The sequence below is a fragment of the Agrilus planipennis genome, unplaced genomic scaffold, assembly GCF_000699045.2.
Source record: "Agrilus planipennis isolate EAB-ADULT unplaced genomic scaffold, Apla_2.0 scaffold294, whole genome shotgun sequence".
Taxonomy (NCBI): Eukaryota; Metazoa; Arthropoda; class Insecta; order Coleoptera; family Buprestidae; genus Agrilus; species Agrilus planipennis.
In genome coordinates this window covers 159,451-171,517 of record NW_020439100.1, presented here as the reverse complement: position 1 = coordinate 171,517, position 12,067 = coordinate 159,451, and the positions used below count along the sequence as shown (strand labels likewise).

The following is a 12,067-nucleotide window of genomic DNA, read 5'->3' as shown; positions in this document are numbered from 1 at the left end:
AATATTTTAATTGTATTTTGTTACGTATCTTACTCATATCTTGAGATACTGCTGGATCAATTTGATTATATAAAAAGTATTTTTTTAATAGTTTCGCTGCATCAAGTGCTTGTTTGATGCTTGGTGGAGGGACAGGATCGTCTTCTTGAACAACGTATACAGCTGCAGTTCTTATCTATTTCGGCAACTGCTTAAAGATTTGTAATGCCGCATTGTTGTCGTTAAATAGAGTGAGCGTGACGCTATATAGAGTGTAATATTGTACAGAAAACAATGTAAACCAACCAAAGTCAAGTAATTTCGACGTTTTAAGAAGTTTGCCGTTAAATCAAGAGTTTACACTGTATTTCCTTCGTGTTTTTAATGTTATTGACGAAAAAGATTTTGTAACTCGTCTGCCACTAACCTAACGTATAATATTTTTAGTCCAAGACCCCAGAGTCAATGTTTCACAGAATATTGTTAAAAATTAATAATCAACACTGCAACCGGCGGTAATTTCTGCCAGACGCTTCAAAGTTCGTAAAAAAATCGTAATTTTACTTATAGTCTGAACCTTCGTTTTTACATATGATACTTGGGGAACTATTTCAGTCAATTGTAGGGGCCAAACATCCCCTAGACGCAATTAAAATGTCGCTGTGTTAGAAAGTTATCTAATTATCGCGTTTGCGTTTATAATCACAGTGATATTTTAATTGTGTCTGGGGATGTTTGACCCCTAAAATTAGACTGGTTGTTTACAAAAACTATTGAAGTAGTTCCCTAAGTATCGTATTTAAAAACGAAGACTCAGACTATAAATAAAATTGCGATTGTTTTTTTTTTGCGAACCTTGAAGCGTCTGGCAGAAATTACCGTCGGTGAGAAGTGTCTGACAATGTTAATTTTTAACATTATTCTGTGAAACATTACGTTAATAAAATTAAAATAAAATATGCAATTGTCATATTCGTTTTTGTAGCTTTTTAGCCTCATGGTCTTCACGTAGTTGCCAAGGTCTATGTTTATAATAAGAGCTTCTTTTGGTTAGGTAATGTTTAGGTCATAATTTCATAGAACTNTCAATAATATGGTCATTAAAAGCTTTTTACAAGTGCTTAAAGTTGATGCTTCTCGTAGGACATGTATTTTTAATAGAAATTAAAAAAATTGAAAAATGGTCTTCGACAGGCTTCAGAACAATGCTTTATCTATCTTACTGCAAAATTTCAAATCTCTGTTCCAAACATTAAACTCATGATATCTAGAACCGATAAGCGTGTTTTTACTCTACGGCGCGTGTAGTGTTCGTACATGGCGAGGCAGCTTTTATAAAAGATATAACCGAGTAAACAGAAAAGGATTCGGTGTTATTGTTCATCGTATCGGCTTGTGCCGAGGGGACTTTTATAAAAATGTAACCGAGTAGACTAATTTCAAAATTCAAAACAAGAAAAGATCACTTAATTTTTTAAACTCTTTCCTACAGCTAATTATAACGATTAGTTTTGATTGCGAATTTATCAATACATTGATTTTATTTTGATACATATCGGTTTTATTTTGGAACCTTAGAACGTATCCCCTATAATTCGATACTAATTACCATTCCATATCAACGGTTTCTATATTCGCGGCATATTTATGGAACGTATACCCCGCGAATAAAGAGCTAGAAAATATATAGTCTGCAATACAGATTGGGCAACTTTCGAGAATGAAATTGTTAAAGACAGTTCACTAACATTTGGTACATCACATGCATGACTTAAAAATTAGTTTAATTTTCACACGTCCGTTACATACATTTATATTCCTTCTCTAGTAGATGCAGATGATAAAGCGGTGCCAATAGTAGCTTCAAAATTCACTGCAATGCTTATTACTTGCTCTTAAAAATATGAACTGGAAAATGCGCTACTGATATAAAGCAATGATTAGCGCAGGGTCAGGTCGGTTTTAACGAAAGGAAATCACTTGCTTTAGATCGGTTAATATGAAAATTGAAAAACGATTACTAAAGCTACATGATTCAGGCACCTCTTAATAATATGCGTTTGAAACGTAAATGATCTTTTTTGAATTTCTAGATTAACCGTTCGCTAGCATAGAAGTGACTTCTTTTTATTGACAGCAACTCGACCCTGCCCTTTCCTATCTTTTATCTTTACTACTCTTTCCATCTTGAATTATCTGACTTCGTAGATACCGAATTAAATAAATGTAATTTGTTAAACTTTGATGAATCTCGCAGAACGTAAAAGTGTTCAAGGAGGGCCGCAGGTTGACCACCCCTGGTTTAGGACGTGGTGTTAGAGGAGGGTGTTAAAAATACGGTAGATAAAAAAGGGTTAGAAATGGGGAGGTATTAGAAAGAGTAGGAGAACAGAGAGTGTTATGGAAATCAATAGCAAATAAGCAAGATCAGTTGCTAGAACACCTCCTTAGACAAGAAGGGCTAGTCAGAGACATAGAGACGAGAGTTAGGAAGGGTTCTAGTTTTAAGAAAACGCGAAGATTAGGTCAGGATAGAAAGGAGTGAAGGTGCGTGTCCAACCAGTCTTAGGACTGACATCGTTTAGACGATGATGATGAAGCACATCATCTATTTGTGTTTTATTTCACACAACCATTATGTGCATGATTTTCTATCTGTTAGAAAGCAGTAACACACCCTGTTATTTTCTCAGGTATTATCTACTCACAACAGCTATGTGATTAATACTTAATTGAATGTATGCATGTAGATATACGCATTCTGTATATAGACAAACGTAATGGAATTAATATAAAATCTTTTCCGTGTTGTAAATCTACTGATCCGTTATTATACATTAATAAATTGAATAAGGCGCTGTTACATATTGCGAAACTATCCTTGAAACATACTTTATTCCGATTGTATGAACATTGTTGACACGTATCTATGCACTATGCCTATGTATACCTATTATCTAGATAATGAATGGTATTCTTTGTTAGTAGTTTTTTGCAATAATCAATTAACTTGCGATGGCCTTACGATTAATAATAAAGTAAGAACAGCGATTGAATTTATTCATTCTTATTTCATTGAGTATTAAAATCAGGTTTTGTCAAAATGCAGAAAAAAAAAAGAAATGAAACTTGAGTTCAAGGAAAGAATAGTGAGGCTAAATCAGGGTAGAATTAAATGTTTCATTTAGTTTAAAAAGAAAATTTGATCAAATAAAATTAGATAGCACCTAATACTAGTAGAATATAAAGGGAAACAGGAGCTAAGAGCTTTAGGCCTAGATTAGATTACTCTTCACGAATAGTTAAGGTTGTGGGATGTTCTAGTTTTAGGGAAATGCGAAGATTAGCCCAGGATATGAAAAAGTGGAGGTGCGTGCCCAACCAGTCTTAAGACTGACGACCTTTTGATTATTTGATGTTGATTATGTATGTTTATTTTCATTGATAATCTACTTAATCGTACTAAATCAGGGATTAAGAAGAGAAAGAAATCATAAGGGCATCATTATTCATTCACGGTGAACTCGAACCTGTCCCCAGAAAAACTTCAACACACTGAAATTATTTCGGGATATTGTAATCTTAAAACTCGACAAGCCAAATGAGAAATGTCGACAAAACCGTCGAGGAATGTGATACGCAAGTTCCCAAAAAACCCACCTACAAAATGTAACAAAGGCGAAACATCGGTCTAGGTTTTATTTTAATAAACCTTTTTACGTCCCCAGCCAACTCTGATTACTTTCTTTACTAAAGGGGAAGAAATTGAACAAATGTACAAGCCAAATTTCGCATCATTTACATTTTGAGGTTAATTATGTTTCAAAATTTTGATGTGCAATGATAATTCCTTTGAGGCAAGACTGTAATTTAGTGATAAAAAGGTAATACGTCGAAAATGACTGCTGTCTTAATAGACTTGACCTAGTAGTTTCGCTTTTTTGTCTACTGTTTGTGATTGAAACATGCTGCTTCTTAATAAAAAGTACTTTTTAAAATTGTTGACTTATAAGAATTCTTTTCACTCATCTACCAATTAAACATAATTGAAAGCAATGAAAAGTAATGTGTGCCAACAACTTGACCAATTGTTTTTATTTAACAAAATATGCTTGCTAGGAAATCCCTGTAATTATTAACGTGATCGAAATTTCCCGAGAGCTACTTTTCTCTTAAATAATTAAAAGTAAATGTGGTTTTTATCAGTTTATTGTTAATAATTCCGATATAATGAGTATACGTCATTCTTAAGTGGTTTACACTAAATGAATCAACTATTAGGAAATTATTTATGTTAACGAGAATGTAAATAAAAATAGATTAATATAATTATATAAAAATTTTCTACGTAAATCTGTTTGTGCATTTTAGAATATTATTTTCGGGAATTTTAGTTGATTTATTTTCTATTGCTTGTTTTCTTTTACTTGAGATAATATGGTTTGATTCATGAATAATTATTCGTATTAATATTACATTTGGTACCTAATTGCCTTTTGAAATTCCACTTTACCACTTATTTTAAAACACTTATCATCATAATAAGTCTATGAATATTTGCAATGATTTTAAAAATGTTCAATTGTGTCAATAAAAGTTCAAATAGAAAGTTAGATGTCATTATCTACAACTAGTTACCTAATTGTAGTCTTAATAGCTTCTTATAATTTAATTCTTTGGTAATGTATGTCGAGCGCACTTTAGTTTGTCTGTGTTTAAATAAAAGCGAATAAAACAATAATATGCGATCTTCAACATATGAATTACTTTATTCGAATTATTCATTTAGCGTTATACATACTATCTAATTAAAGGTTTTTAATTTTTTTTGATAGTTCGAAATAAAAAAACCTTTAATTTGAGACCAATAAAGGTATATTACCTAAAAAATCGAGTTTACNCAGTAGCGGTGTTAGGGTAGGGCGCGGTTGGGCGATCGCCCAGGGCGCCGGACAAAAGGGGCGCCGCAGGCGCCCTCCACCTCATTCTCAAAATTAAGCGGACGGAAGCCCTAAATTAAGTGGATTTTTTTTATGTTGGCAACACTTGAACGGAACGTAATCCGTTCGATCGGAGTTTATTTTACAGGGAATCCCCAATCAAAGAAAAACACATTGTCTATCTCCTTTTTGCCCGATCAAAATGTGGTTACACCTATTTTTGTTTTAAATTTCATCAAAGATCGCTACTTACAAGAACTGTATCCAAATGTATGGATAGCATTGCGAATATTACTGACTATACCTGTAACGGTTGCTAGCGGGGAGCGGAGTTTTTCAAAGCTGAAGCTGATAAAAACCTATCTTCGATCAACAATATCTCAATCTAGATTGACAAACTTAGCAACTTTGTCAATTGAAAACGAAATTGCTGAAAACATAGACTTTGATAACCTTATAAAAGATGAGTTTGCTGATAGAAAGGCCAGAAAAGTAAAATTTTATTAGTTTGTTTCTAATAAATGGTTATTTTTTATAATAAATAATTATTTGTTTTAATAAATGGTTATTTCATTATATGCTTTCCCTTTTTTCCTATGGGTTTGAATTGTAGTTGGAGGGCGCCGTAGAAATCTCGCCCAGGGCGCTGGTAATGGTAAAACCGGCACTGCTACTGTATATAGTGTCCCCTTACAGTGTAAGGGTAAAAATACATAAAAAAAGTAAGAAGCACAGAAACTTCATATAACGCTGTTAATTTGAGTTGTTAATAAATTATTAATTATTAATTTAAGTTGCCTTTGATAAACTGCAGGGTGCCTAAAGGGGGCCGTTTATGACATACTGGTATTTTTTGAAAAAGTGTATTTCCAAAATTGTCTGAGAATATAGTATGTAAGTGTAATATTTCATATTATTAGGTACTACTAATTATGTTTTTTTTTTGTTTTTGAAATATAATGACGACACGAAGAGCAAAATGCAGTGTTTTAAAAGGCGTAATTATCACCAAATGCTTTTGTTAATCATATCTAGAAAAAGCTGCTACTTGTCTTAAATCTTAACATTAACGAGAAGCACTTAAAATTAGGACTAGCAAACATGTAAATATATATATATAAAAATTGCCTTTAACTTACCTAAATATTTAATTATCATAAAAATATGTTATTTTATATCTACTTTTCAAAAGGATCACTTCTTTTCACCACAACCGGAGTTCGTAGAATGGCGACTCTTCGTCACTAGTCTTGCATAAATAAATAGGTAAATAATAAATAGATATGAAAGTTTCGTACTTGGAAGTTATAGTGCGAAAGCTTATGAACCCCCGACCCTGCCTATGGCACGCCTTTCCTACATAACAATCTCTTTCAGACAAGGACATCAATTCTCAGAGAAAGACATAACGGAAAAAGAAATAGAATAACTATAATTAATGTGTTTGTCTGACTAGCGGTACAAAGTTCATTAGGATTCCGTATTGATGACAAGTGTTTACTACAAAAACTCAAAGCTCGGAATTGTATAAAGGGGTGGTGGAGCTGAATTTTTATATTTAAAGAAGTACAGTGTAAACTCTATATAACGACAACAAGCGACTGAACATTTTTCGGCGTTATAAAGAGTGGTCGTTAAATGGAGAGAAATAAAAGATATTATTTTACTATTCTATAATAATATGCATTTACCAATATAGTACACATTTTGCACACGAACATTATTATTCATACATTGCGTATAGCCTGTTATCTTCGTCTGATGTTTTTTGCTGCTCCAATATTTTAATTGTATTTTGTTACGTATCTTACTCATATCTTGAGATACTGCTGGATCAATTTGATTATATAAAAAGTATTTTTTTAATAGTTTCGCTGCATCAAGTGCTTGTTTGATGCTTGGTGGAGGGACAGGATCGTCTTCTTCAACAACGTACACAGCTGCAGTTCTTATCTATTTCGGCAACTTAGAAAGTACTGCTCAATGATTTATAATGCCGCATTGTTGTCGTTAAATAGAGTGAGCGTGACGCTATATAGAGTGTAATATTGTATAGAAAACAATGTAAACCAACCAAAGTCAAGTAATTTCGACGTTTTAAGAAGTTTGCCGTTAAATCAAGAGTTTACACTGTATTTCCTTCGTGTTTTTAATGTTATTGACGAAAAAGATTTTGTAACTCGTCTGCCACTAACCTAACGTATAATATTTTTAGTCCAAGACCCCAGAGTCAATGTTTCACAGAATATTGTTAAAAATTAATAATCAACACTGCAACCGGCGGTAATTTCTGCCAGACGCTTCAAAGTTCGTAAAAAAATCGTAATTTTACTTATAGTCTGAACCTTCGTTTTTACATATGATACTTGGGGAACTATTTCAGTCAATTGTAGGGGCCAAACATCCCCTAGACGCAATTAAAATGTCGCTGTGTTAGAAAGTTATCTAATTATCGCGTTTGCGTTTATAATCACAGTGATATTTTAATTGTGTCTGGGGATGTTTGACCCCTAAAATTAGACTGGTTGTTTACAAAAACTATTGAAGTAGTTCCCTAAGTATCGTATTTAAAAACGAAGACTCAGACTATAAATAAAATTGCGATTGTTTTTTTTTTGCGAACCTTGAAGCGTCTGGCAGAAATTACCGTCGGTGAGAAGTGTCTGACAATGTTAATTTTTAACATTATTCTGTGAAACATTACGTTAATAAAATTAAAATAAAATATGCAATTGTCATATTCGTTTTTGTAGCTTTTTAGCCTCATGGTCTTCACGTAGTTGCCAAGGTCTATGTTTATAATAAGAGCTTCTTTTGGTTAGGTAATGTTTAGGTCTTAATTTCATAGAACTCTAGCGCAAGTACTGTAATCATTCATATTTTATTGGTGAAAATTACTAATAGAGGATTTTAGAACTTTGTTGGCCTGAAATCGAAATATTTCCGAATGTAGTGTTACACCTGTGGAGAAAATTTAAGATATTTTGTGAATTTTTAAACAATTCGTTGTTATTTAAATCTGAATTTAACTTATTTAGTTGTTTTTGGATTTCTGATTCAAAAGAAATACTTTAATTTCATTTTCATTGAGACCATTTAAATAGTTTTCAAAAAGTTTTTGATCTGCATTTTATCGAAGAACACAGCCACATGGTTTCAGATAAAGCAACACAATAGGTAGATTTTAATGTTATTGTTTCCTTTTAAAAGTTTCCATTGTATTATATTGTTCGAAGTCTATCTAATCAACACGCGAAGTAAGTTCATAAGAATTGTAATTTAGGTATATAAATTTTATCCCTTTCAAGGTGCTCTTCATGTGTGGTAATGTACTTATCCTATCTCCATTTTTATTGTTCATTTAATATTCCCGGAAGTCCCCAGAAGTCAGGCTGTTCAGTTTCACTTTTTGTTGCTTCCATATTCACACAGAAACGCCTCCGCATGGCTATTTTACAACAAGGGAACAAAAAGAAATCGCAGCGGGTTAAATCTCATGAAGAGAAAAAATGATTTAGCTTGATGATGAAATACAGACCAGAAACTCACGGACAATCATTGCTGCTAAATGCGTAGGCGCATTATCGTGATGAAGAATTCATCCATAACTGTATGCATCACACAATATTCGGATTCTATCAGACTTCCTCTTCTTCTGAGCCTGTAATTTGGAGTCTAGTATCCGCACCTTTCCTGCGCCAAGTTATGCGTTCTGGGGTTGTCACTTAAGATAACTGGGTTTTCATGAGACTTCTTTTTTTACTTCTCTTCCGTTCCGATAAATTTACCCTCAATTTGTACCACATAATCTTCACTTGCTCTTTTGACATGACCAAACCAACGAAGGTGATCGTCGGTGATTTTATCATTGATGAGTGCAACTGTTATGCAGAATTTATTGTAGATATAAAAAAAATTCCTTTGTCTCATCATTCACATATTGGCGAACGGTTAAGTTGAATTTTTGAATCGTTCGATCAATGATTAATCGATGTGATCTGCTTAAGATGGATTCACATTAGACGTGCTGGTCACGATCTAGAAAGAAATACACTGAGACCTTGAAAAAAAAACTTTTGGGTGTTTCATTCCCCCCAGCCAGCAATGCTGGTGGGCGGGCAGTCCCTTTGGACTACATAGGAAGGTAGGGTGGAAGGCCCTCTTCAGCCTGCTTTCAGGAATCGTGGGAATGGGTGGATGGTGGTTCGGGTGAGAAAGATGAGACGGACGAAATGAAGACAGAAGAGAATGAAAGATTATCTGTGGAATATTACTGCCTCAGCATTTGCCTAAGTGATCCAAGGAAACCACAGAAAAACTTGGACCAAGGNATGGGTCTCTACAATATAACGCATCACTTTGGCTTATCACTAAACGAAAATCAGACCAACTACGATTGCGAAGTAATTCCCAACAGGCTTCTACATTCAACTTGTAATTATTTGCAGTAAGTCCTAAAATAAGGAACAAACAAAATAGCTCAAAATCCCAACGCCAAAACACGACACTGTAGTTGTCCGAAGCACTTTTCGGTAACAAGGTTACCTTCTTCAGGGACTGAAGTGAACTGAAGAAGGGACTGAAGTGAACTGAAGAAGGGACTGAAGTGAACTGAAGAAGGGACAGTTCACTGCAGACCCTGAAGAAGGTAACCTTGTTACCGAAAAGTGCTTCGGACAACTACAGTGTCGTGTTTCGGCGTTGGGGTTTTGAGCTATTCTGTTTGTTCTACAACAACCGCCAAAGTTTTTCCAATCTTAATAATTTCATGTTTAAGACCCTTGTAAGTTGATACAAACCGAAACAGGAACCATGATAACAACCTTCTCAACAACTGCAGCGTTTCAGAAAGTCTGTTTCATATAGATCAGCTTTATATGAATTAATCTGACCTTGTGAAATTTCAAGATGTATGATAAAAATAGTTGTCACATGACAATGACTTTTGCAGTAATCCCATGAGCGTTTAACGCGTGTTAGATTTACTTTTTTTAAATTTAATTTATATTTCTATACATAACCATGCCTATTTACGTGAAAATTATATTTTATTTTTATTTATTTAAAAATTCTGCATACTTATAATGTTAATTTTATGTATTATCAACAACCGATATATCAGTACACTAAATGTAATTTCACTTTATTTGTACTATTGACTTTTCCTTAATGCTAACACACACTAGAACCATTAAGTAGCCTACATCTAAACAAAATCTCCTATCATAGCGCAGAAATGTATTTGTATTTTCCTCGACATTGATTTTTCCCTTTATCAATAATTTGGATATGGACTATACATATAATCTTGTTTTATTATATCTGACGCTTTTTCTCCAATCATATAAGCCGGTACGTTGGTGTGAGCCGTTACGGGTAGGGGGATGACACTTGCATCGGCAACTCTAAGTCTCTTAATCCCATAAACTCTAAGCGAACTGTCCACTATCGCTTCGGGATCATATTTTGGACCCATTTTACATGTTGCTACTTGATGATGTAGTGTTACTGCTAAGTGACGCAGTGCACATTCCCAATAGGGATCAGAATCAAAACGAAACAGTTCACATCCTGGAACAGGCGTATCCAACAATTGGGCGTTATATCGTTGAAATGCCGGAGTTTGGATAATTTCTTGTATGGCCCTGATCGACGCTATAAATGTTCTCACATCTTCATTGTACGCATCTGTTAAATAATTTCCATAAAGTTTGGGCTGAACATGAGGATCCTTGGATTTCAGCTTAATATAACCATAAGATTTAGGATGTACCAACATGGGTAATATTTGGCAGGCATTTTCGTTCTCAATGGGCTTCCAAATTCTGTTATACATTCTGTCTGTAATTCTAAACGTTTTTCTTGTAATTAATCCGAAGTCTGAGTGTAATCCGCCTCCCATAAAAATTAGTTCTACGTCTGGATAAGTAGGATTACGGTTGGTAAGGTTTAGATTTAGATACGCCAAAGCTTCCACACCTCCAAGAGTGCTTATTAGACTTGGCTGATTTGAGAAGTACTGTTTGAACTCGTTGATGCCAAAAGAACTGGCCTTAAATACTATTGACTCGTTCAAAGTGATTACCAATTCTGGGAAGGACAGATGGTCGTACATTTTTTGACCCACAGGAAGATCTTTAAGGACGGGGATGTCGAGTTCGCTCAGATGGTACCTTGGACCGATTCCGGAGAGCATGAGCAGTTGTGGTGAGTGAAATGCTCCAGCAGAAAGGATTACTTCCTTTCTGGCCTTAGCAGTATAATACATTCCGTCTCGTTCATATTCAACTCCTTCAGCTTCTAATGTAATTGGATTTATAATGACTTTTGTTACAAGAGCTTTTTTAATGATCTTCAAATTCCCCCTTTCTTGTGCCTTTCTAAGATACGCCTTTTCAGCACTGCATCTTCTACTGTCTTGCAGAGTTGCTTGAACATATGATACACCTATTTGCTGGTAACCATTGTAATCTACGTAACTGTATCCCATTTGCTGAAGAGCCTCTATGAACGTTTCTGCGGATCGGGTTCGAATTGGAACATCTTCTACTTTAACGTATCCTTCGTGACCTCGATATTGTGAATCTTGGTGCCGTGTACGGGTTTCTTCTAACTTCATAAAATACGGAAGCAAATCATCGTATGACCATCCCGGGTTACCCATGGCTGCCCATTTGTCATAGTCTAATCGATTACCTCGGACATGTATCATGTAATTGATCAAAGAACTTCCACCAATACCTTTTCCTCTAGGCCAACTCATCCTTTGATCTTCGAGGCCTAAAAAGGTCAAGTAAGCTTATTTAGCATTATTTTCTCAATGAAATGTACCAATATGTTACCTAAACTCATGTAGTCTTGTTTCTCCATGAGATTCTTCCAGTTGTATGGTGTAAACTGGAAAACCGGAGCAAGGATGGGCATATCGTGAACTTCCACAGGCGGATAACCCGCTTCTAACAATAAAATTTTCCATTGTGCTATTTCAGAAAGTCTATTTGCAATCGCAGATCCCGCTGATCCTGCACCAACTATGATAAAGTCGAATTCTTCGCCGTTAATTGGTTTATCTAAAACATTTATCTAATAAAATAGCAATACAAATTTAGATAATATTATTATTTATTCAATGAAGTACAGAAAAATGA

At 34.4% G+C, this 12,067-nt stretch overlaps 2 protein-coding genes across 2 annotated transcripts in view; both read right to left on the bottom strand.

The window, feature by feature from the left end:
• The window catches only part of LOC108740773 (glucose dehydrogenase [FAD, quinone]), a 23,119-nt gene extending 16,933 nt beyond the window's left edge, over positions 1–6,186 (bottom strand). Inside the window, exon 1 of the mRNA XM_018475236.1 lies at positions 6,059–6,186. The gene's annotated coding sequence lies outside the window, so the exon portion shown is untranslated. The remainder of the gene's footprint in view (positions 1–6,058) is intronic.
• Positions 6,187–10,194: 4,008 nt separating this feature from the next.
• The window catches only part of LOC112905325 (glucose dehydrogenase [FAD, quinone]-like), a 2,850-nt gene continuing 977 nt past the window's right edge, over positions 10,195–12,067 (bottom strand). The window contains exons 2-3 of the mRNA XM_025977486.1: positions 11,762–11,989; positions 10,195–11,699 (exon numbers count right to left, since the gene is read on the bottom strand). Of these exons, the coding sequence (XP_025833271.1) occupies positions 10,195–11,699; positions 11,762–11,989 (1,733 nt within the window). The remainder of the gene's footprint in view (positions 11,700–11,761; positions 11,990–12,067) is intronic.